At 44.2% G+C, this 26,819-nt stretch overlaps 1 protein-coding gene across 1 annotated transcript in view; it reads right to left on the reverse strand.

Moving 5' to 3' along the window:
- Positions 1–1,318: 1,318 nt before the first annotated feature.
- LOC124552319 (anionic trypsin-1-like) overlaps positions 1,319–26,819 on the reverse strand; it is a 68,885-nt gene continuing 43,384 nt past the window's right edge. Inside the window, exon 5 of the mRNA XM_047126592.1 lies at positions 1,319–1,564. Within this exon, the coding sequence (XP_046982548.1) occupies positions 1,319–1,564 (246 nt within the window). The remainder of the gene's footprint in view (positions 1,565–26,819) is intronic.

Consider the following 26,819-nt stretch of genomic DNA (forward strand, 5'->3'; position numbering starts at 1 on the left):
AAAGCGAAACCAATACATGTACCAACAGCAGATAAAGGCAACACATGACACAAAATAAACGAATTGTTAAGGAGTACGAAAATACAAGTAGCACTACGAGTAACTTAATGAAGTTGAGATAACAAGAAATAGACTTCCCTATCTTTTCTAATAAAGGTGTTTACAGAATTTCCTGCGACGACTCCAATAGGCGGCACGGATCAGTAAAGAAAGGGCAAGAAATCACCTGCGTCCCTTTCAAATAGTTTTTAGTTACGATAATTTCTGTTTGATTTTTTCGCCCAAGTCTGGAAATGCAGTCTGCTAGCACGTCTTTGGTTTCTTTGTTCATTAGGCACAGATAGTTGCGGTCTAATTTTACGCTGGTTTGCAGAACTATGCATTTTGCCGTTGCATTTTGCAGTTCTGCCAAACAGCGTAAAATCAGACCTCTTTTATCAGTGGCTAAGTAAGAAAGAACACAGACATGCTAGCAGACTGCATTGGCTGATGTAGGCGAAAAACGAAGCAGAAATTACCGTAACTAAAAACAAATAATTTGTTAACGATCTGTTTTCGACCTAAAAATTAAATCAAATTGTAAACATGTTTAATTACAGAACACTGTATATGCTTTATTTAAATAAAGTGGAATGCGTCCCTTGAGGAAAAAAGCCTCATTTTTTTGTATTTGTAACAAAGAAATAAAAATTCCCTCAGGACATATATAGCGGCTGCGGACAATAAGGGCACATAAATGAGGAAATATTACTGGATTTTTGGAAAAAAGTGATCGACAATGGCATATATTACAGAGATAAGAAAATATTTGGAGACAAAAAATTGTATTGTGAAAGAATCGCGAATAACAAAGAAATTGTCCCTCTGGTTAAAGTACTAAAGTTAGAGGCCTGTCGAGATAGAAGAAATTAGTTATAAGAACAACATGGACAGAAAAAAAAGGAGAAGGCAATGTGGATGAAAGTGTACAGCAGAAATTATAAGCATCAAAGAAAGAAAAGTAGGTAATTTAAATTCTTACATACTTGTTCAGCATGAATAAAAAATGATTTGTACTAAAATAAAATTTTGTCTTCCACAATACAGTAAAGTTTGAAAAGGTGGACCCTCATAACTGTTTAAGATATTAGTGGTAATTAAAGTTCCTGTAAAGGACAATCTTACAGTTATTACAGTTCTTTAATCTGATGGTTATGGCTGACATAATAGGTGCACTATATTATTTTGGTATCCATAAGACCGCAAACGGATGTAATTCAGAATAGGTGGCACTGCCTCAGAACCCTGATGAGACGACCATCAGGATGACGGTGTGGGTTCATAGCCTGCCAATGAAAGTGGCGATCACACTGGAGGTCGCGAGCGTCGCTACGCTGGGTGCCTGGGACACGTCAGCAGCGGCGGCGACTTCCGGGCCATCGCTTCCAGTGGCGTCGGCGAGGAAGGCGGCGAAGGTGGCGACGTCGGTGTAGACTCCGGGGTAGCCGGCCACGCCACACTCGACGCCCCAGCTCACCACCCCGGCCAGCACGCCGTCACACACCAGGGGGCCCCCGCTGTCGCCCTGCACACGATCACACCACACTAGATTACAACCATACCGAGATGGCAAGTCTCGGCACGGTGGCAACATTCTCGGCACGGTGGCAACATTCTCGGCACGGTGGCAACATTCTCGGCACGGTGGCAACATTCTCGGCACGGTGGCAACATTCGCGGCACGGTGGCAACATTCGCGGCACGGTGGCAACATTCGCGGCACGGTGGCAACATTCGCGGCACGGTGGCAACATTCGCGGCACGGTGGCAACATTCGCGGCACGGTGGCAACATTCGCGGCACGGTGGCAACATTCGCGGCACGGTGGCAACATTCGCGGCACGGTGGCAACATTCTCGGCACGGTGGCAACATTCTCGGCACGGTGGCAACATTCTCGGCACGGTGGCAACATTCTCGGCACGGTGGCAACATTCTCGGCACGGTGGCAACATTCTCGGCACGGTGGCAACATTCTCGGCACGGTGGCAACATTCTCGGCACGGTGGCAACATTCTCGGCACGGTGGCAACATTCTCGGCACGGTGGCAACATTCGCGGCACGGTGGCAACATTCGCGGCACGGTGGCAACATTCGCGGCACGGTGGCAACATTCGCGGCACGGTGGCAACATTCGCGGCACGGTGGCAACATTCGCGGCACGGTGGCAACATTCTCGGCACGGTTATTTTCAACAAGATGGTGCAACCGCGCATACAGCTCGCGTTTCAGTGTCACTGCTTGCTGATGTTTTTGGTGATCGCATAATTTCATAGGGACTTTTGTCTCCACGATCACGTGACGTAACACCACCTCACTTTTTTTTCTGGGGTGCAGCGAAAGCAACTGTCTATAACAACCGTCCAAAATCCATCGATGAACTGAAAACTGCAATATCCACTTTCACTGCTTCTGTTACAGAAGAAATGTTACAGATTGTGTTTGGAAACATGATTAGACGAATTGAATTGTGTATTCAACAACAGGAGGGACACTTTCAACATTTAATGCGAAAATTTGTAAGTAAAAATGAATATTCAATTTATTAATAACTTATATTTCACTGAGTAGAGGCACTATGGAGAGACTTTTTGGACACCCCGCATATTGCGCAGAGTACAGACAGACGGTCTTGCGTAGTACTCCTCAACACGTTCTCCGAAAACTGTCTTGAGTAGCTAGTTCGGCTGCTCACACGCAATGGAAATATCTTAGACTCTGTAGCTACGAACAGACTTTGTCGATGACGTCAGTACAGCGACAGGAACTAGTGATCATGAAGTCATCGTAGCGACTACAGTTACGGAAGTCAATAGGCAGCAAAGAAGGCTAGGAGAGCGTTTTTGCCAGAAAGAGCAGATAAGCAGTGGTTAGAATCTAGCCTAGACGATGAATTTTAATCGCTGATTTTCAGTATGATGGCCGTAGGGGAATTATGGGATAAGTTAAAACAAACTGTAAATCGTGGTCTCGAGAATTACGTGCCTAGTAAGTGTATTATGGGTGGAAAAGACACCATCATTTAACAACGAAATACTGAGGAGACGAAGATTGCTGCCGTCTCGGTTCGGAACAGAACGCGCAAATGGCGATAGGCAACGGTTAGTTGAGAACCATGCGTCTGTAAAAAGATCTATTCGCGAAGCATACAACTATGACCGTCATGCAACAGCACAAGATCTCGCAAAGAACCAGCGAAATTTCTGGTTCCATGTAAAAATGCTAAGCGTGTCTAACGGCTCCATTACGTCAGTCGTTGACCAATCTGGTGTGGTAATAGAAGATAACAAAACGAAAGCCGAAGTTTTAAATTCCGCGTTTAAGAAACGGTTCACGAAGTAGGATCGTACAAACATACCGTCGTTTGACCTTTGCACAGACTTCGATATGGAGTACATAACAATAAGCATCCGTGGTATTGAGAAACAACTGAAGGCGTTGAAAGCAAATAAGTCACATTTCGGTTTGGCCACTTACTTTGACTGCACTTATCCGAATCTCTCGCCAAGCGCAAAGTCCCAAACGACTTGAAAAACCGCCTGTGTGTAAGAAGGCTAAAAGAACGGGCCCGTAGAATTAAAGACCAATTTCTCTAATACCGCTTTGCTGCAGCTGTCTACCAAAAGATTGAATACCATAGTACAAATAGTAACAAACAACAGAAAAAGAAAACATCGTAATAAAGCTGACCAATAAAACCAAGAGACAGGTAAAGAGCAAATACTCAGCTATCACCAACATGAGGACAGAATCTCTACAAGCACACACACAAAACATAAGAAAAGAAATAGCACAAAGTGAGAAAGAAACAGAAACATACAAATTCAAATACTAAAGTAGAATACCCACTATTTTTTCAAAAAACAAGGCATACATATATACCTGAAACCAACAATTCGATTCAAGGGTATCTTCCAGAAACAACAGGAAAAGGCGATCTCCTGGACACACACACACACACACACACACACACACACACACACACACACACACACACACACTCTGGAGAGGGAGAGAGAGAGAGAGAGAGAGAGAGAGAGAGAGAGAGAGAGATATGACATATATGTTATTAAAATATATGTCACAAGTTGGCGACGGTCACAACCTACACGAAAAACAAACGAACATACCTAAACACTGTAATACTGTGCTGGGTGCGAACACACGTAACTGGAGTTCTATTTCCAGAATGAGGTGAAGTGCAAAGAACGCCAACGAGGCGAAACAGAAAGCGCAAAAAGGCAAAAAACTGCCAAGTTCATAAGTCTAATGAAGTTTCTTTCCATTTCAATTCCGGCTAACAAAGAAGTAAAAAGCAGTGGTTTGCAGGATATGTGAAAAAGAGGCAGAAATCTCGTAAGTAAAATTTTATAAAGGAAAACTGTTTTTAATCTTTAAGAAGCATACTGTACAAATATACGTATCCTTTTATATCCACAGCTGTGATATATGTTAACTGAAGGTGTGTGTGTTAACTCCTTTAGCTGTTTCTGTTGCTTTTTTTGTAAAGGTTCTTTAATGTGTTAAATAATGTGCCACCTCTTAGTCCGTAATCACGACAGAACTACAATAGCAACAGATTTAATATTCCAGAATGAGATTTTTACTCTGCAGTGGAGTGTGCGCTGATATGAAACTTCCTGTCAGATTAAAACTGTGTGCCCGACTGAGACTCGAACTCGGGACCTTTGCCTTTCGCGGGCAAGTGCTCTACCATCTGAGCTACCGAAGCACGACTCACATCAGCGCACACTCCGCTGCAGAGTGAAAATCTCATTCTGGAAACATCCCCCAGGCTGTGGCTAAGCCATGTCTCCGCAATATCCTTTCTGTCAGGAGTGCTAGTTCTGCAAGGTTCGCAGGAGAGCTTCTGTAAAGTTTGGAAGGTAGGAGACGAGTTACTGGCAGAAGTAAAGCTGTGACGACGGGGCGTGAGTCGTGCTTGGGTAGCTCAGTTGGTAGAGCACTTGCCCGCGAAAGGCAAAGGTCCCGAGTTTGAGTCTCGGTCGGGCACACAGTTTTAATCTGCCAGGAAGTTTCAGATTTAATATTACTGAAGTCCAGCCACAGCCTATAGGATAAATTGACAATAGAAGAAAACTTTCACGTACAAATGAACGCCGACGGGCTTAGGAAACAAACAACACACTGCTCACCGCGTTTTACGAAGTAAAAAGGTGTTTATAAAGTACTTTAATATGCGCGTGCAGTGTACTTGCAACCTAAAAGGAGCAGCATCAGCCACAACAAAACGTGAGTAGTCACAATTATATATGCAAAACATTATGACACGTCAAAATCACGTTTTTTAAAAATCAAGAGAGGTGTCAACTGGCCAATGAAATTTACATTTACATCCTTTGGTTTTCATATGACAAGCTATCAGGTGCAGAACACCATATAGTTTGGTCCTGCAAAACCATAGGATGTAAAATCACGCTAAGAAGCAAAACGAACAAAAACTTTTTTTAGGCCTCACTTTGTTAAATCAGCTATAACCTGAAATACTTTCTACAGTTTTCAGTAAACAAAAATCCACAGTTGATGGCACAGTGGTGCTGAAACATGTTTCGGTAAAAAGAAAAAATTGTGTTTGCAAAAATGCGGGATCCATATCCTATAATGAGACGAAGTGTGTTCACAGAGCTGCACGCGTGCGTTGCTCATTTGAAGAAGACTGTGTCACACGTAGATTGGCCAGTAGAGTCACTAATGTTCATCCCGCTGAAACTGTCTGGGTCTCTTTCTAATGTGGCAAACATCCCGAAAATTTGGAATCTCTATGGTGCCTAATCGTCAATGAGTGTCTTCGACAGCAGATTTACGTGCCTGAAGGAGCTTCAGGGCTGTCTTCCTCTCCGAAATGAGGTCGTTACGAAAGGGGGTTGTCGAATGCTATTAAAAATTTAGTCGTTAAACATTGTTGCTAATAAACAGTTCAGCAGTTTGCGTTTGCTAAACAAGTTTACATCTCAAAATTAACCGTGCTTTTACAGTCTCTTAGATGGTTTTCTGCAGTAGTGGATGAAACTTTCGGCACAGAGCTGTGGCTTAGAGCACCATTAAAAACCGATAAGTCAACATCACCAAGGATGTAAATAGCAAATACAAAAATTTTAATTTAAAGATATGTTTATTTTTCATCGTCAGATCCTAAATGAAATGGTCCTCATGCATTTGGAATAAGTCAAAAAAATTTAAAAATGCATTCATTTGAGAGGTTTTAACAAACTTCTTACAAAACATGTACGTATACAACAGACTGAAGTGCGTGTATAATAACTTTTAGGGTATTGTAGCTACGCGGCAGCAAACAGATAATCGGTGTACACCATTTGTTTACACTGACCAAATCACTGCATTGAATACGTGCAACTGACCGACATTACGTAACAGGCGCATTATTTGATATTATTAATGATGCATTCATCACTAGGGTCTGCTAAGAAACTAGTCTTTCCCTGGAGGAAATTGGTCACCACTGTAGACTTTATTAGTAGCTACGCCTTTTATGGCTCCTAGCTAGTTATTGAAAAATGTTTGTTTCTGAATAATGGACCCCCGTATAGATCAAAATGAATGGCTTTAATCTTTATGTATAAAATCGTTACTTCCAATATTGATTCCATGACATGAGGTTTTGGTTTGAAATAAAGACACAGTCCAGAATGATGTATTTCAGTCTGCAGCAGCGTGTGCGCGCCGATATGGAACTTCCTTGTACGTTATCACATTCATTGCGATGATTGTGTTTCGGTAACGATCCTAAATTATTATGAGAAGAATATTAATGTTAGCACTGTTTCGTGACACTGCAATATTAATTACGTAAGATCCCATTAACTGCATTTTTCAGATACTCTCTAAAACAAAAAAATGACTAAAACCACCAAGGAATTATCCAAATGAGACGAAAGTCGGTAAATGTGATCTACGTGTGCAGCAAAACGGATGATAGCAATGCAGTTGCCAATCATGGCAAGCAGTCCTGGGCTCTAATGTTTCAGCAAGATAGTTTCGGCCGTGCATGGCGAGAGTTTCTATTGTTTTCGTGTTTGCCAGACCCTACCCTGGCCATCGGTTGCCGTATCTTCCCACTTGAGAATGTTTGGAGCATTATGGGCAGGGCTCTGCAACTACACTCACGCTTATAAATTAAGGATAATTGTAGAATGTGGTGCCACACAACGTGGCACTACACAAAACTTGCGCTAATAGCATAGGCACATAGGCAACACACATGACACAGATCTGTAAGTCCACAGTACTGATGATAAGTTGAGAAAACATTCCCGAAACACATGTGCTACAAAACGCCACTGTTTCCTGCGCATGTACCCCGACATCAACATGGGATATTATCGCCATGCACACGTACAAAGGCCGCACAACAGGTTGACATACTCTGGATCAGGTGGTCGAGCAGCTGCTGGGGTATAGCTTCCCATTCTTGCGCCAGTGACTGTCGGAGCTCCTGAAGTGTCCTAGGGGTTTGAAGACGTTCAGCGATACGTCGACCGAGAGCATCCCAGACGTGCTCGATGGGGGTTTAGGTCTGGATAACAAGCAGACCACTCCATTCACCTGATATCTTCTGTTTGAAGGTACTCCTCCACGATGGCAGTTCGGTGGGGCCGTGCTTTATCATCCATCAGGAGGAAGGTGGGACCCACTGCACCCCTGAAAAGGCGGACATACTGGTGCGAAATGACATCCCGATACACCTGACCTGTTACAGTTCCTGTGTCAAACGCATGCACCAATCATAATCCCATCCCACACCATCAAACCACGACCTCCGTATAGGTCCCTTTCAAGGACATTAAGGGGTTGGTATCTGGTTCCTGGTTCACGCAAGATGAAAACCCTGCGAGAATCACTGTTCAGACTAAACCTGGACTCGTCCGTGAACATAACCTGGGACCACTGTTCCAATGACCATGTACTGTGTTCTTGACACTAGGTTTTACGGGCTCTCCTGTGACCAGGGGTCAGTGGAATGCCACTTGCAGGTCTCTGGGCGAATAAACCGTGTCTGTTCAGTCGTCTGTAGAGTGTGTGTCTGGAGACAACTGTTCTAGTGGCTGCGGCAAAGTCCCGAGCAAAGCTACCTGCAGTACTCCGTGGCCGTCTGCAGGCTTCGATGGTGAGATATCGGTCTTCTTGCGGTGTTCTACAATGTGGACGTCCCGTACCGTAGCGCCTGGATACTTTTGCTGTCTGCTGGAATCGTTGGCATAATCTTGAGATCACACTTTGTGGCACACGGAGGGCCCGTACTACGACTTGCTGTGTTTGACCAGCCTCCAGTCGCCCTAGTATTCTACCCCTCATAACGTCATCAATATTTCTCTGAGCCATTTTCAACCCACAGTTACCATTAGCACGTCTGAAAACGTCTGCACACTTACTCGCTGCACTGTACTCTGACATGCACCAACACACCTCTCGCGTATGTGGACTGCTGCCAGCGCCACCGTGCGACGACCGCAGGTCAAATGCACCGCAAGGTCATACCCAGAGGCGATTTAAACCCGCAATCCTACCACCAGAGCGTTGTTTCACCATGTATCAGCATTATCCTTAATTTATGAGCATGAGTGTAGATCGGAACTTGACGATTTGACGTGTGGCCTGGGCGCAATTTGGCTCGCTATCGCTCAAGAGGACATCCAGCAATTAATGCCTGATCGAGTTACTGCTTGCATAGGTGGACCAACGTATTGTTGACTTATTCAATTTCTGGCGTTCTTTTTCTTGACCAGATTATTTAATTTTTCTGAAACTGTAGTCATTTGTTTGTCTGTACTTGTACATCACGTCTCTTATTTGTCTTTATGATATGTGCGGACAAATAATTTGTTTATTTATAGCAGTTAGAGCAAAACCTCATCATCACTGCACAGCCACTGCAACCTTCATTCATTTGAATATATTTACCGTATTCATCTCTCGGTCTCCCTCTACAATTTTTTCCACACACACTTCTCTGTGTTACCAAACTGACAATTCCTTGATGCCTCGGAATATGTCGTATGAGCCAAGCCCCTTAGTAGTCAAGTTGCGTCACAAATTTAGTTTCTCGCCAGTTCGATTCAGTACCTCCTCATTAAATATTCGATCTACCCATCTAATGTTGCACATCGTTCTGTATCACTGCATTTCAAAAGTTATTGTGTATTTGGTTCAAATGGCTCTGAGCACTATGGGACTTAACTTCTGAGGTCATCAGTCCCCTAGAACTTAAAGCTACTTAAACCTAACTAACCTAAGGACATCACACACATCCATGCCCGAGGCAGGATTCGAACCTGCGACCGTAACGGTCGCGCGGTTCCAGACTGTAGCGCCCAGAACCGCTCGGCCACTCCGGCCGGCTATTGTGTCTTTACTGTACCTCGACTATTACTCCAGAGAAAAGACTTCACAATAAATTTGTATTCAGTATTAACGAATTCTCTGTTTCAAAAATGATTTTCTTCCTACAGGCAGTCTGCATTTCGTTTCTTACCTTTTACTTTCCAGCCAAATATCAATTTCGTATTTCCCTTGGTAATCCAGTTCCCTCAGCATCAAATGATGTAATTCGACTTCATTCCAACCCTTGTACTACTTTCGTTGACATGCACCTTAGAACCGCTTTTCAAGACACTATCGAGTCCATTCAACTGCTCAACCAAGTACTTTGCCTTCTCTGACACAGTTATTGTGTCAGTGGCAAGGTTCAAAAATTTTATTACTTCTCCTCATCTTTAGGTCTCTTTCCAAATTTCTCCTTCGTTATCTTTGTATAACTGCTGTCAAAAACAATTTCACATTGACAGTTGTTGATCATGGTGGCACTTGTACTATAATTATTTTCAACCATTTATGGCATATGCATTTTATTATGATGACTGGTTTCATCGTTAAACGTCTTCAGATCGGTAACAGCCAATATTACAAAAAGATCATAGTTAACAGTAGTATTTGAAGAAACATAAAGAACTACAATCTGCATTTGTATAACGACTACGAGACGCATAGGTAGAACTAGTAACCCCATATCCACGATTTTGTTAAAGAATCGAACTCTCATGTACACATTAAATCTCATTATCAAACACATGATGAGTGTACAATCTGAGTAATTTGACCAAAATGACTATGACGTCGTATCTCCCGAGTTATGAATCGTATAATGATACGTTCATTGATATACGTGGATGCTGTCTACAACATTTGTTGTGAAAAAGAGTTAGCAGTAAAGAAGTACAAATTACAGCGTTTTCTCTGAATCTGAAGTTTTACTGCATAAAATTGTAGGACGTGACGTCCGCCAGTTATGCAGAACACCGTTTTTTCTCAGTACCCAAATATGTTTCAGCACCACTGTGCCATCAGCAGTGGGTTTCCGTTTTATTTATTCTGTAACGTGAACATTTTTGTTAAATTATTACAAAATTATGTGGATGAAAAATAAAAGTTCACTGAACATGCTGCAACTGCAGTGAAATATGTTTGGATTAAAAAACAAAATTGTGTTTTGCTAAAGGCTGACCCTATCTAAAGACACACGTAAAATTATGTCGATGTTTAGTTCAAACAATAGTTCGTTTCATTTTGTTAATACTTTTACACTTGGTGTGCATGAATTTTCCGGATCACTTGTGTATTATTTACTACAGGTAGCTTGTCATCTGCAACCAAACGATGTTGATGAGAAACTTTGCTGGGAGTTAACCTATCATCTAGAACGTAATTTCGTTTGTCGCGATGTTTTCACACCTATATTCGTTTTTACTTACGCTTTCGTGTGGCAATCCTTTTATTCTCCGCATCATGCATCGCGACAAATCAGATTACATTCTAGATGACAGGTTAACTCCCAGCAAAGGCCGGCCGAATTTGCCGTGCGGTTAAAGGCGCTGCAGTCTGGAACCGCAAGACCGCTACGGTGGCAGGTTCGAATCCTGCCTCGGGCATGGATGTTTGTGATGTCCTTAGGTTAGTTAGCTTTAACTAGTTCTAAGTTCTAGGGGACTAATGACCTCAGCAGTTGAGTCCCATAGTGCTCAGAGCCATTTGAACCAACCCAGCAAAAATTTCTCATCAACATCGTTTGGTTGCAGATGACAAGCTACCTGTAGTAAATAATGTACAAGTGATCCGCAAAATTCATGCACACCAAGTGTAAAGGTATTAACAAAAAGAAACGAACTATTGTTTGAACTAAACAGCCACATAATTTTGTAATCATTTAACAAAAATGTTCTCATTACAGAATAAATAAAACGGAAACCCACTGATGATAGAACAGTGGTGCTGAAACATGTCTGGGTACTGAGAAAAAACGGTGTTTTGCATAACAGGCGGACCTCACATCCTACAATTTTAACAGCAAACACGGTCAACACAAGGAGCTGCAAATCCAAAAGATGAACATTTTACTGCTTAAAAAGCGAAAACGTACTAAGCGATAAAGTTCCTTCTCGTTTTATCGGGTGGTGTCAGCGAGAAAATATTTCTGTAAGGTGTGAAATTGTGTGTAGCATTTGCTGGAAATCGCTAAATGTTCTCATTCTCAAATCCTTGATGAAAAGAGTCCGCGAAATTTCCGCGGCTTGAGTTAATGCTTCCTCAGAACACACACACACACACACACACACACACACACACACACACACACACACACGGCTTTTGAATTTAATACTTCCCTCAGTGCATTAAACCTTAAACATCTGATTATACCTGTTAATGAGTAAATTATGAGAACATTTTAAATTTTTAAACTCCGTCAGTGGTTACATGAAACAATGAAAAATGGATGTTTTGCTGCCCTTCGAAGTCATTAGACAGGCAACCATCTGGTTAGAAATATGTAGCAAAACTGTGATACTTGCACGTCTTTCCTATACTGCTCGTACACCATATAAGAATATAATTTCTGTCAACATTTGCTATAACAGATGTTAATACCACTAATAATAATAATAATAATAATAATAATACAGTTCGTATTCGGGAGGCGTTCAGTAACGAATGAACAATTTTTTTTCTCAAATAATTTGGGTTGAAAAGTTGCGGAATTTGTTGGTGCAAAAGAATTCAAAGCTGCACCCTCGCTGCTGCGGTCGCGGGTTCGAAATCTGCATCAGGCATGGCTGTTTGTACTGTCCTTAGGTTAGTTAGGTTTAAGTAGTTGTAAACCTAGGGGACTGATGGCCTCAGATGTTAAGTCCCACAGTGCTCAGAGCCATTTGAGCCGCATCGTCAGCCCGTCAGCTGGGACTCTACAGCGGTTATTCGGCAAGATTTCCTCTCTCACGGTGCAACTGCCACCTCTGATGTGTGTTGTGCCACCCGCAGGAACTTGAAGAAACGATTTCATTTTTTTTCTTCTCCATGACAACGCAAGGCGTTATACGAGTCTGGGCACCTGAGAGGAGATCGTAAAACTTGATTCGACTGCTCTTCCTCATCCACCTCCACAGCCCATATCTCGCACCTTCCGACTTCCATCCGTTTCGCCCAATGATTGATGGACTTCTCGGGAAGCAGTGCGTAGATGATGGGGTGGTGATTGATGCAGCACGTCGTTGCCGCAGATGTAGACCAGTTGATTGGTACCATGCGGGCGTACAGGCTTTGCCAGTAAGGCGGCGTAAGGTCATCACACTGAACAGAGATTATGGTGAAAAACTGGTTTTGTAGCCGAAAGAATGAGAAGTAATAAATAATATGGTGTATTGGAATTTTGCTTGAAACCGACCTGCTTTCAAAAAGAAAAGTGTGCTGCATTACTTACTGAACGCCCCTAGTATCTTCACAAAAGAGTCTCTAACGTTTAAATTTGTATTCGATGTCAACAAGTTTCTCTTTTTAAGGAACGCATTCGTTGCTATTACTGATCTGCACTTTATATAGCCTCTACTTTAGCCATTGTCGTTTATTTTGCTGCCAAAATTTAGTGTCCGTTTTCCTAATCTAACTCTGTCAACATAACAAGATTCAATACCACTACATTTGATTAATCTCCTTTTAATTTCGTTGATATTCATCTGACAACTTCTTTTGTTGACACTGTCCATTCCGTTCAACAGTTCTTTCAACTCCTTCGCCGTCTCTGAAAAAATACGTCACGGTAAACCTCAAACTTTTAAGTCCGTCTCCCTAAACTTTGATTTCCTTTGCAATTGCATACGTATTTATCCCGCTAATTTCAATGTGAGTAGACTTCTCTATTACGATGGAACTTATGTGTACTGACTCTTGTAGGTCTCACATTAAAACTCTAACGACATTCGTTTCATTGTCACCTAAAATTCGAAATAATTTCAAAAACTTTACTACTGCTTCCCAAGTAACTATCAATGAATGTTGCCCTAAAAGGCAAGGCGGCACAACTGACACATCACACTGTTTTTCAAAATTTTCAACAAGTCTGTGTAAACAACGTTCGGCAGTGGGCCGGGCGTTGCGGCCGAGCGGTTCTAGGCGCTTCAGTTTGGAACCGCGCGACCGCTACGGTCGCAGGTTCGAATCCTGCCTCGGGCATGGATGTGTGTGATGTCCTTAGATTAGTTCGGTTTAAGTAAAGTTCTAGGGGACTGATGACCTCATATGTTAAGTCCCACAGTGCTCACAGCCATTTGAGCCATTTTCGGGATTGCGTTTTCTAGCGCCATATGACAAATTTTTTGAATATTCAGCTGTTTCATGTTACAGTCCACCAATTTCGGAATGAAACCACTATTAAATATTGACAGTCTCAATGTTGCTATAAATACTGTTCTTGTTTAAGTAATAGCCCGGAGGATAGCTATGTAGAACAAATATGTTCTGTAGGTTTCCTGCCCCTTTATATACCCTCACTCAGTTTCTAGACGGTTCACTGCTTCCGATTTCTAGAGGTCTAGTAAGATGCTGACTGAATACGCAGACAAAGCCATCGAAATGACATATGCAACACACTTAACGTATAGGCAACGCGGTTACGATCTAAACCGACAAAAGGTAGTAGGAAACCTACTGTAGTCTCTGCTTGTTTACGATAGTGTACGGTAGCCTATGCTAGTTGTATAACACTAGTTGCCACGGTTTCACTGTGGCTGCACGCGACATTGTGTTTGGTCCACATACCGCCAGAATGTTGCGGCCAGTCTGTGTGCAGTTTAGAAGCATTCGCCCACAGGATTTGCACTGTCCGGCGTATTTCTGCTATGGACTAAGTTCCCAGTCGCTGCAACATTCCAATCCCTGCTGTCACTCACCAGTTATCCGTACCGCAGCAAAACTATCTCTTGCAGGAACTCGGGAACAAAAAAATGGCTCTGAGCACTATGGGACTTAACTTCTGAGGTCATCAGTCGCCTAGAACTTAGAACTACTTAAAGCTAACTAATCTAAGGATATCACACACATCCATGCCCGAGGCAGGATTCGAACATGGAACCGCAGCGGTCGCGCGGTTCCAGCTGTAGCGCCTAGAACCGCTCGGCCACTTCGGCCGGCTGAACTCGGGAACGTCTATTGTCTCATGACGATGCAACACTCTTGTTGCGAAACAACTTTACAGTGGAACGACATGTGTAGGTATCTACGTACGTAACTGCAGATGCTGATAACATCAGGGAATTCTGTGCTAGTAGAATTCGGAGCCTCACTGCAGCACAACTAAATAACACAGTGGCAGTACGTTTGCCCGCAAAGCAGCGCTCAGCACTTTGCAGGAAAGATAAATGCAGTCTGAAAGAGGAGCGGTCGGGGGCGACAGGTGTTACAAAGTGTTCTGAAACGGCGCCAGCGGTGCTCCTCACCCCCCACCCCCCACCCCCCCCCCGCCCCCCGTGCAGCACGGCAATTTACAGGAGTGGACATTTTTTTCCCCTCCCTCTAACTGCGAGCCAGCGGACTTGGCGACGGTCTGCTTAGGGCGTGAGTAATGGCCGTGCTGTGTGCGAGTTACGCCGTGAATGGAAGGCGCTCACGCACCGTGTTACCGCAACTTCAGCTCTCTCTGCCTTTTCCCCGTTTTACTGGTGTCGTACATCTACTGGTAATTCACTTACTGCACAACGCGAGAAAAATGTCTGGTCATAGGCAAACCCACTTCTCGTTTCCGGTCAACTTTACCTTAATTACTTTCGGGTAGGTTCATCCTCGTTCGATATCACTGAAGGGAAACACGGCGTAGGCCTGAATATTCTCTCGATATTGGGGTTGTTTCACTACAGACGCGTTCAGTCATTTATAGAAGGCCTACGAGGGGCATTCAATAGGCAATGCTATTTTTTTTCCTGAAAGCAGGTTCGTTTCATTGAGGAATCCAGTACACCATATTAATCCCCACTCTTTCGGCTACAAAACCCTATTTTTCAACATGATCTGCGCGTCCACTGCGCCGGTCTTCGCCACGTTATTGAGAGAGCCTGTATGCCCGCATTGTACCAATCTACGGGTTGACATCGGAGCCAGCGTCTTGCTGCAGTTTCAGATAAGTTTTTACAGTCTGACGATAATTTATGGAATTGTAGTTTTAGTCTGACGATGTCGACTATGGACAAACGCTAGTTACTTTTATTCTGAGGAAGGTTGGATTATCCCGACTGAAACCTAGGTAAATCTATGTAAACTTTGGAACTGAGGCTGTTGGTTTTTAAAATTAACTAGTGAACCCCCCTCGTATGTGTCCGCAGTTTATCCTTGTATGAGATTGTGAAATGGACGAGAAGCAGTCGAGAAAGAAAACGAAATCTTTTGAAATTTTGTGCTGCAGAGGAATCCTGAATATTGAATGAGTAGATTAAATAAGTTATGAGGAGATACTAAATCGAATACGTCATAACTAGAGTAAAGGGAGAAATGGTGAAAAGACTCTTCCTCAGGGATCAAAGAACCGTCAGTTTGGCAGTGGAAGGGAGTGTGGGGAATAAGATTCGTAGGAGGAGAGAAATGTTTGAGTATCGTAAACATATTCAGATGGATGTAGGTTGTTTTTGGACTGAAGATCACAGCACCAACATACGTAATGAAATACCTGGCTATACTTACTGTAAGAGATATACAAAACTAGAGATGGAGCAAGAGCGCAAGATGTTTAACGACATGTTCATGGAATTGTGAATGTCCTCGGGAGATACGAACAGTCACTCAGTCATTATTTAAAGCCGGCCGGAGTGGCCGAGCGGTTCTAGGCGCTGCGGTCTGGAGCCGCGCGACCGCTACGGTCGCAGGTTCGAATCCTGCCACGTGCATGGATGTGTGTGATGTCCTTAGGTTAGTTAGGTTTAAGTAGATCTAAGTTCTAGGGGACTGATGACCTCAGAAGTTAAGTCCCATAGTGCTCAGAGCCATTTGAACCATTATTTAAATGCCCCTCTAGAGCACAATGTTACTACGGAAATCACACGAGAGGATGAACAAAATTAATATAACTCAGAATGAAGACAAGCAAGGTGTGACCAAAGGTTGCAAACAATAGAAACCAATTAAAATTATTAATTGCTAATTCTTTTACTCGTAACTGTCCACTAAGTCTCTGTATTATTATTAAACGCAGATGTATTTAAATATGTTATTAACCAACAGTAAGATAAAACTAATTTTAATTTTTTTAATTAGCACACGAATTTCGTTCAATACCCTATTAAGCATCAACATCGATATTGAAAATGTGTTGCTGTCGGCAACAGCTGCCCCGTCCATTGACGGCAACTAATTAGGCGTGCGCGGCTACTGTTTGCTGACTGCCAGCACCAACAACCGGCAGAGAATTAATCGTGGCGTTTTTCTGCAACACCAAACAATATTGCAGGAACCGACAGCATCAGTTAAAACACATTTTATCAGCTTGTACAAGTACGATCGTGCAAAATTTCTCGTCAGTAATCACTAGCAACATAATGCGCCGTAATAATTTCGAAAAACATGGAGGTATCTTCGTCGTGTTGCGGCAGAATTATTCAAGATTTTTTTGTAACGCTATGAAAGAGATTCTTCTCCCGTAGGGATTGCGTGTCTCTTCCCGTCCGAACAGCGATACCAAAGCGTCAGATATCTTTTCTCGTCGGTATGGCGAAGTTAAGTCTTTCCGCTGAAACATATATTATATGACCAGAACCACACATCTGTACTAGTAAATGGCTCAAGCGGTTACCCGCTCAGTGATTCCAGTTGCAGGTTGCCTGTGTAACGTCTTCCAGGGTCAAAAAAATTTATTTTGAGTATTTCACACAATTTTTGAGCGACTTTAAAAATTTTAAATGCTCACGTAATCTGCTTATTAAGGGGTATAATCATACGTTAAACACAATGAGTCAAGAGTTAAAGTTGGAAAATATGTCTTAAGACGGTGTAACTCAAAACGCTCGAATTGTTCAAATGTGTGTGAAATCTTATGGGACTTACCTGCTAAGGTCATCAGTCCCTAAGCTTACACACTACTTAATCTAAATTATCCTAAGGACGAACACACACACACCCATGCCCGAGGGAGGACTCGAACCTCTGCCGGGACCAGCCGCACAGTCCATGACTGCAGCGCCCCAGACCGCTCGGCTAACCCCGCGCGGCTACGCTCGAATTACCCTGACTATATTCATCTTGTATTTGAGAAAGAGAGTACTTGGCAACTTCCTACGAACTATAAACAAAATTTAAGCTACACTAAACTCCTCCCGAATAGGCCATGAAGGTCCAACGGTGCTGACCGGCCGCCGTGTCATCCTCAGCTCATGGGCATCACTGGATGCGGATACGGAGGGCCGTGTGGTCAGCAAACCGCTCTCCCGGCCGTTTAGTCAGTTTACGAGACCGGAGCCGCTACTTCTCAATCAGCTAGCTCCTCAGTTTGCCTCACAAGGGGTGAGTGCACACCGCTTGCCAACACCACTCGGTAGACTGGATGGTCACACGTCCAAGTGGTAGCCCAGCCCGACAGCGCGTAACTTCGGTGATCTGACGGGAACCTGTGTTACCACTGCGGCAATTTTCGTCATGGCACTCTCCTGACAACGTACTACAGTTTCGCTGCTCATGCAACAAAACTTTAACATCAGTAATGTTTTGATTCATTACTTATTTCCTAGCTGTCCTATTTCCAACACATTTTCCAGCCAGTACTCATAAGAACCACTGAATGTGCGAGAGGGTACCCAAATATACTGTAATTACTTTTTATAAGCTATATATATTCAAATTGTTTACAAAACAACCTCATTCCCTTCAAAATACTCTCCATTATACAACTAATACATTTGTCCCATCGGTGCTTCCACTGTTCGGAACATTTTTTCTAGTCATCTTTATAAATGGCTGATAGATACTCCGCTGTTTTCTTCTTAAGTGTTGTCAAATCTGTGTCCTTCCATGCCCTTTTCATACGTGGAAATAAGAAAAAGTCGCACAGAGCCAGGTCAATCGAGTTAGGTGTGTGTGTGTGTGTGTGTGTGTGTGTGTGTGTGTGTGTGTGTGTGTGTGTGTGTGTGTGTGCGTGTGTGTGCGCGCGCGCGTTGTTGTGGTGGAAGAAACAGTCTCCTGTCTGCTACTAATCGGGTCTTTTTTGACGAACACCTTTGCACAGTCTTCTTAAAACTTTGAAATGGCCTGTGTGAACAAACTGAATGATTCGGGCAGTTGATGGACGTCCATAACGAGCTTCCCCATCAATCCCGACATATCGCCATTTTTAAATCGAGCAAAACAATCGTTCACTTGTTTTTTTTACCATAGTGTCATCTTGGTACGCTGTTTTCAACATTGAAACAGTTTTAGCAGCATTTTTACCGAGTAGAAAACAAAATTTGCTCTGCAGCACGTACGCTTGCCATTATAAAAAAGAAACAGAAACAATATCGCTAGCAAAAACAATCAGTGCAGATGAACAGAACAAGCCAAGTCGACAACAGTCCGCAGCTCGTGGTGTCGCTGCCCGAGCAGGGGGTCCCGGCTTCGATTCCCGGCGGGATCAGGGATTTTCACCTGCAAAAATGTTCAAATGTGTGGGAAGTCTTATGGGACTTAACTGCCAAGGTCATCAGTCCCTAAGCTTACACACTACTTAACCTAAATGATCCTAAGGACAAACACACACACACCCATGCCCGAGAGAGGACTCGAACCTCCGGCGGGAGCAGCCGCATTTTCACCTACCTCGAGATGACTGGGTGTTTGTGTTGTCCTCATCATTTCATCATCATCCATGAAAGTGGCGAGTTTGGACTGAGCAAAGGTTGTGAATTTGTACGGGCGCTGATAACCGCGCAGTTGAGCGCACCAAAATCCTGAATTGGCAAGTAGTTGCGCTATACGCACTTAGCGGTAGAAGTGAAATGCGTACTACACACGTTCCGCCCACAGCACTGTTATTCCGGCTTTCTTTAAGGGGCTCCGGAAAGACTCAAAATCATGAATAGTTCAATTTTTACTTTTTTGCGTTTTCTGAATCTACAGACTATTACCTTTTAATACATATACACTCCTGGAAATTGAAATAAGAACACCGTGAATTCATTGTCCCAGGAAGGGGAAACTTTATTGACACATTCCTGGGGTCAGATACATCACATGATCACACTGACAGAACCACAGGCACATAGACACAGGCAACAGAGCATGCACAATGTCGGCACTAGTACAGTGTATATCCACCTTTCGCAGCAATGCAGGCTGCTATTCTCCCATGGAGACGATCGTAGAGATGCTGGATGTAGTCCTGTGGAACGGCTTGCCATGCCATTTCCACCTGGCGCCTCAGTTGGACCAGCGTTCGTGCTGGACGTGCAGACCGCGTGAGACGACGCTTCATCCAGTCCCAAACATGCTCAGTGGGGGACAGATCCGGAGATCTTGCTGGCCAGGGTAGTTGACTTACACCTTCTAGAGCACGTTGGGTGGCACGGGATACATGCGGACGTGCATTGTCCTGTTGGAAGAGCAAGTTCCCTTGCCGGTCTAGGAATGGTAGAACGATGGGTTCGATGACGGTTTGGATGTGCCGTGCACTATTCAGTGTCCCCTCGACGATCACCAGTGGTGTACGGCCAGTGTAGGAGATCGCTCCCCACACCATGATGCCGGGTGTTGGCCCTGTGTGCCTCGGTCGTATGCAGTCCTGATTGTGGCGCTCACCTGCACGGCGCCAAACACGCATACGACCATCATTGGCACCAAGGCAGAAGCGACTCTCATCGCTGAAGACGACACGTCTCCATTCGTCCCTCCATTCACGCCTGTCGCGACACCACTGGCGGCGGGCTGCACGATGATGGGACGTGAGCGGAAGACGGCCTAACGGTGTGCGGGACCGTAGCCCAGCTTCATGGAGACGGTTGCGAATGGTCCTCGCCGATACCCCAGGAGCAACAGTGTCCCTAATTTGCTGGGAAGTGGCGGTGCAGTCCCCTACGGCACTGCGTAGGATCCTACGGTCTTGGCGTGCATCCGTGCGTCGCTGCGGTCCGGTCCTAGGTCGACGGGCACGTGCACCTTCCGCCGACAACTGGCGACAACATCGATGTACTGTGGAGACCTCACGCCCCACGTGTTGAGCAATTCGGCGGTACGTCCACCCGGCCTCCCGCATGCCCACTATACGCCCTCGCTCAAAGTCCATCAACTGCACATACGGTTCACGTCCACGCTGTCGCGGCATGCTACCAGTGTTAAAGACTGCGATGGAGCTCCGTATGCCACGGCAAACTGGCTGACACTGACGGCGGCGGTGCACAAATGCTGCGCAGCTAGCGCCATTCGACGGCCAACACCGCGGTTCCTGGTGTGTCCGCTGTGCCATGCGTGTGATCATTGCTTGTACAGCCCTCTCGCAGTGTCCGGAGCAAGTATGGTGGGTCTGACACACCGGTGTCAATGTGTTCTTTTTTCCATTTCCAGGAGTGTATATCACAGTTCGTCAGCAGCTGAAGTTACTAATAGAATTGTAATTTCAGTTTATTTTCGGTCGTTGTTGGACAGGATAATTATTTGTGGTTTCATATTCAGTAGTGTACTCGCTGGCGTTCTCTTGGGCAAAATATTATTAGGAATTGATACCTGTTCTGGAAATTACAGAACATTAGGTCACATGTGCCATTAAGATAACGAAGGAGGAAGGAGAGAGAGAGAGAGAGAGAGAGAGAGAGAGAGAGAGAGAGAGAGAGAGAGAGTGAGGAGGGGGTGGGGGGAGGAAAAGAAATTAGTGGTGAGAACGAAGAGGAAGTGTGCAGTTACACACTCGAAGTGCAAAAATTCCGCACTACTTTACTAAGTAAATATCACAAATACGTAGGTATAAAAACTTGGGGGATGTGTTTTGGCACCCATACCAAATAGGACCCAGTGACGACTTTTAAATTCCATAAGAAAAGACAGCATATGTTGTCACCGGTATGTCTGATCCACGTTCACAACGGGTTGGTAAAAAACCTAAACTGGCACGCGCCTGGGTATAGACGCCAACAATGTCCGTAGAAGTCTACTTACAAAATTTCAAGCACCGGCGTTAATTAAAGAGTCTAGGAATATGCTTCAGTTCCTTACATATTGACCCGTAGGGACACTGAAGACGATATTACACTAATAGCAGAGGCACTGAACCAGCTTCCATACTCCTAGAGTCCTGGACAGCGTTTGACGCAGTGCCGTGCTGCAGGCTCCTACGGATAGTCCGAGCGGGCCTAATTGGTTCTGATTAATGAGGCTTCAAGAGATTTTAAGTAAAAGAGCCCAGTATGCCGTACTGGACGGCGAGTGACCTTGAGATACGAGGACGACGTCAGTAGTGCCCCAGGGAAGACTGATAGGTCCGCTCTCCTTTTCTATATACGTAAATAGTGTGACGGAGAGATCAGTGACTGTTTGCTGACGACTCTCTAGTAAACGAGAATGTGTCGTAATTTCTACATCTACATTTATACTCCGCAAGTCACCCAGCGGTGTGAGGCGGAGGGCACTTTACGTGCCACTGTCATTACCTCCCTTTCCTGTTCCAGTCGCGTATGCTTCGTGGGAAGAACGAAACGCGCCGCTCTTCTTTGGATCTTCTCTATCTCCTCCGTCAACCCGACCTGGTACGGATCCCACACTGATGAGCAATACTCAAGTATAGGTCGAACGAGTCTCTTGTAAGCCACGTCCTTTGTTGATGGACTACATTTTCTAAGGACTCTCCCAGTGAAACTCAACCTGGCACTACCCTTACCAACAGTTAATTTTATATGATCATTCCACTTCAAATCGTTCCGTATGCATACTCCCAGATATCTTACAGAAGTAATTGCTACCAGTGTTTGTCCCGCTGTCATATAGTCATACAATAAAGGATCCTTCTTTCTGTGTGTTCGCAATACATTACATTTGTCTATGTTAAGGGTCAGTTGCCACTCCCTCACCAAGTGCCTATCCGCTGCAGGTCTTCATGAATGCAATTTTCTAATGCTGCAACTTCTCTGTATACTACAGCATCATCAACGAAAAGCCGCATGGAACTTCCGACACTACTAGCTCATTTATATATATTGTGAAAAGCAATGGTCCCATAACACTCCCCTGTGGCACGCCAGAGGTTACTTCAACGTCTGTAGACGTCTCTCAATTGAGAACAACATGCTGTGTTCTGTTTGCTAAATACTCTTCAATGCAACCACACAGCTGGTCTGATATTCCGTAGGCTCTTACCTTGTTTATCAGGCGACAGTGCGGAACTTTATCGAACGCCTTCCGGAAAATGGCATCTACCTGGGAGCCTGTATCTAATATTTTCTGCGTCTCGTGAACAAATAAAGCGAGTTGGTTCTCACACGATCGCTGTTTCCGTAATCCATGTTGATTCCTACAGAGTAGATTTTGGGTTTCCAGAAATGACATGATACGCGATCAAAAAACATGTTCTAAAATTCTACAACAGATTGATGTCAGAGATATAGGCCTCTAGTTTTGCGCATCTGCTCGATGACTCATCTTGAAAACTGGTACTACCTGAGCTCTTTTCCAGTCATTTGGAACCTTCCGTTAGTCTAGAGACTTGCAGTACACGACTGTTAGAAGGGGGGCAAGTTGTTTCGCGTACTTTGTGTTGAGTCGAATTGGTATCCCGTCAGGTCCAGTGGACTTTCCTCTGTTGAGTGATTTCAGTTGCTTTTCTATTCCTTGGACACTCTTTTCGATGTCAGCCATTGTTTCGTTCGTGCGAGGATTTAGAGGAGGAACTACAGTGCGGTCTTCCTCTTTGAAACAGCTTTCGAAAAAGGTGTTTAGTATTACAGCTTTACGCGTGTCATCGTCTGATTCAATGCCATTATCATCCCAGAGTATCTAGATATGCTGTTTCGATCTAACTGATCTAACATAAGACCAGAACTTCATAGGATTTTTTGTCAAGTTGGTACATAGAATTTTACTTTCGAATTCACTGAACGCTTCACGCGTAGCCCTCCTTACGCTGACTTTCACATCGTTTAGCTTCTGTTTGTCTGAGAGGTTTTGGCTGCTTTTAAATTTGCAGTGAAGCTCTCTTTGCTTTCACAGTAGTTTCCTAACTTAATTGTTGAACCACGGTGGGTTTCTCTCGTCCCTCACAGTTTTACTCGGCACGTACCTGTCTAAAACGCATTTTACGATCGCCTTGAACTTTTTCCATAAACATTCAACATTGTCAGTGTCGGAACAGAAATTTTCGTTTTGCTCTGTGACTACTGAAGGATACGAGGTGACTTAGAATTTCTGTTGCGTGTGATCAATGGCAGCTAGCCCTAAATATGTGAAAATGCACGTTTAAGCATATCTGTACGAGAAATAATCTCGAATGTTTGAATACTGTACTAGTCTGTGCTGGTTGACACAGTCTCGTCGGTCTAAATATTCAGGAGTAACACTGCAAAGCGACGTGGAGTAGAACGAGGGCATAAGGCCGGTTGTAGGAAAGGCGAATTTAAATTTATTTGGGAACTGTAGAAACGTAATTCATCTATAAATCAGACCGCGTACGGAACACTAGTGCGACATATTTTTGAGAAATGCTCGAGTGTTTGGTATCCCAACCAGCTCGGATTAGAAGAAGGCATTGAGGCAGTTTAGAACTTTGCTGCTCTATTTCTTACCAGTAAGTCTGATGAACACGCATCCAACATGGAAACACATCACGACCTGAAATGGGAAATCCGACGTTCATTACGCTAAACACTATTTAGAAAATTTAAACTACCGTTGTTTTTCAACTGACTGCAGAGAGATTTTGCTGCTCCACCTACATATAATATCACATACTGACGTATGGACCGCGAAGTCAAGATTAATCAGGAGACATGTAGAGAGTCTTTTTCCCTCGCCCCACTTTCAGGTGGAACAAGAAAGGAAATGACCAGCAGTGTTCAAAAGTACACTTCGTCGTGCACAGCAAGTATCTGCACTCCAAAGTAGAAACGACCCACCACGGATGAATTGTCATAATCAGACTGAAGTAGGTAGATGTGATGTACGTGTACAGACAAACAAATGAGTAAAATTTCAGATAAATTGGATAATTTATTATTAAAAAAGGGCTTAACAAATTGTGCATGTCAATAACCGCGTTGGTCCACCTCTGACCCTCATGCAAGTTATTATGCCGTTTGGAGTTGGTTGATAGAGAAGTTGGATGTCCTCCTGCGGAATGTTGTTGTTGTGGTCTTCAGTCCAGAGACTGGTTCGATGCAGCTCTCCATGCTACTCTATCCTGTGCAAGCTTCTTCATCTCCCAGTACCTCCTGCAGCTCACATCCTTCTGAATTTGCTTAGTGTATTCATCTCTTGGTCTCCCTCCACGATTTTTACCCTCCACGCTCCCCTCCAGTACTAAATTGGTGATCCCTTGATGCCTTAGAACATGTCATACCAACCGCTCCTCTCTTCTAGTGAAGTTGTGCCACAAATTTCTCTTCTCCCAATTCTATTTTTTTTTAAATCTTTTCGGACTTAACTGCTAAGGTCATCAGTCCCTAAGCTTACACACTACTTAACCTAAATTATCCTAAGGACAAACACACACACCCAGGCCCGCGGGAGGACTCGAACATCCGCCGGGACCAGCCGCGCAGTCCGCATAGACCGCTCGGTCAATCCCGCGCGGCCCCAATTCTATTCAATACCTCCTCATTAGTTATGTGATCTACCCACCCAATCTTCAGCATTCTTCTGTAGCATCACATTTGGAAAGCTTCTATTATCTTCTTGTCCAAACTATTTATCGACCATGTTGCACTTCCATACATGCCGACAGTCCATACAAATACTTTCAGATACGACTTCCTGACAGTTAAATCTATGCACCATGTACAAATTTCTCTTCTTCAGAAACACTTTCGTGCCATTGACAGTCTACATTCTATATCCTCTCTACCTCCACCATCATCAGTTATTTCGCTCCCCAAATAGCAAAACTCGTTTACTACTTTAAGTGTCTCATTTCCTAATCTAATTCCCTCAGCATTACCCGACTTAATTTGACTACATTCCATTATCCTCGTTTTGCTTTTATTGATGTTCATCTTATATCCTCCTTTTAAGACACTGTCGATTCCGTTCAACTGATCTTCCAAGTCCTTTGCTGTCTCTGACAGAATTACAATGTCATCGGCGAACCTCAACGTTTGTATTTCTTCTCCATGGACTTTAATACCTACTCCGAATTTTTCTTTTGTTTCCTTTACTGCTTGCTCAATATAGAGACTGAATAACATCGGGGAGAGGCTACAACACTGTCTCACTCCCTTCCCAACCACTGCTTCCCCTTCATGCCCCTCGACTCTTATAACTGCCACCTGTTTTCTGAACAAATTGTAAACAGCCTTTCGCTCCCTGTATTTTACCCCTGGCACCTTCAGAATTTTGTCCAACTAGTGCGTTAGGGCGTCAAAATCCCGAACCTTCTCCTGATGCTCCAGACGTCTCAATTGGGGAGAGTTCAGGCGACCTTGCTGGCCAAGGGAGGACTTGGCAAACACGTGGACTAGCAGTAGAAACTCTCGGCGCTTGCGGGGGGGGGGGGGGGGGGGGGCATAATTCTTCTGATATGTCAGCACACTATGGCTCACCACGAAGGCAACAAAACGGGGTGTACAACATCGCCGACGTACCGCTGTGCTGGAAGGGTGCTACAGATGATATCCAGAGGGGTCCTGCTGCGAAATGAAGTGACACTCCAGACTATCACTCGTGGCTGTAGGACCGTATGACGGGTGACAGTAAAGATGAAATCACACTGCAATCTGGGGCGTCTCCAGACACATCGCTGGTTATTGGGGTGCAGGACAAAGCGCGACTCGTCAGTGATCGCAATTCCACTCCAGTCAATGAGGTTCGACGCCGAAGAAGTTACAGCACAGAGATACGTCGACGATATTATACGCCTCGTTTGTTTTCCTTCATGGCAAGCCATCCTGGGCCTACATTTCAGCAAGATAACGCCCCCTCGCGTATGGTGACAGTTTCTACTGTTTGGCTTGTCTTCGTGCATGCCAAACCCTACAACTTTACGAGGATTATCGGCAGCGCCCTGTATTCAGCTTGGGATTTTGGCAGTCTAACCCATCAATTGGACTGAATTTGGCATGATATCCCCCAGGAGGACATCCAACAAGGCTATGAATGAGTGGCAAGGCGAATAACTGCTACATTAGGGTCAGAAGTGGACGAATGCGTTATTAACTTGCTCAATTTGCGAAGCTCGCTGTCTTAAATAAATCATCGAATCTGTGGTTTTTCTGTATTTGTGCATCACATCTACCCTTTTTCCGTCACATTCGGATAATTTCTTCTTGGTGCGTTGT

This window comes from Schistocerca americana, chromosome 10, assembly GCF_021461395.2.
Source record: "Schistocerca americana isolate TAMUIC-IGC-003095 chromosome 10, iqSchAmer2.1, whole genome shotgun sequence".
NCBI classification, from domain to species: domain Eukaryota; kingdom Metazoa; phylum Arthropoda; class Insecta; order Orthoptera; family Acrididae; genus Schistocerca; species Schistocerca americana.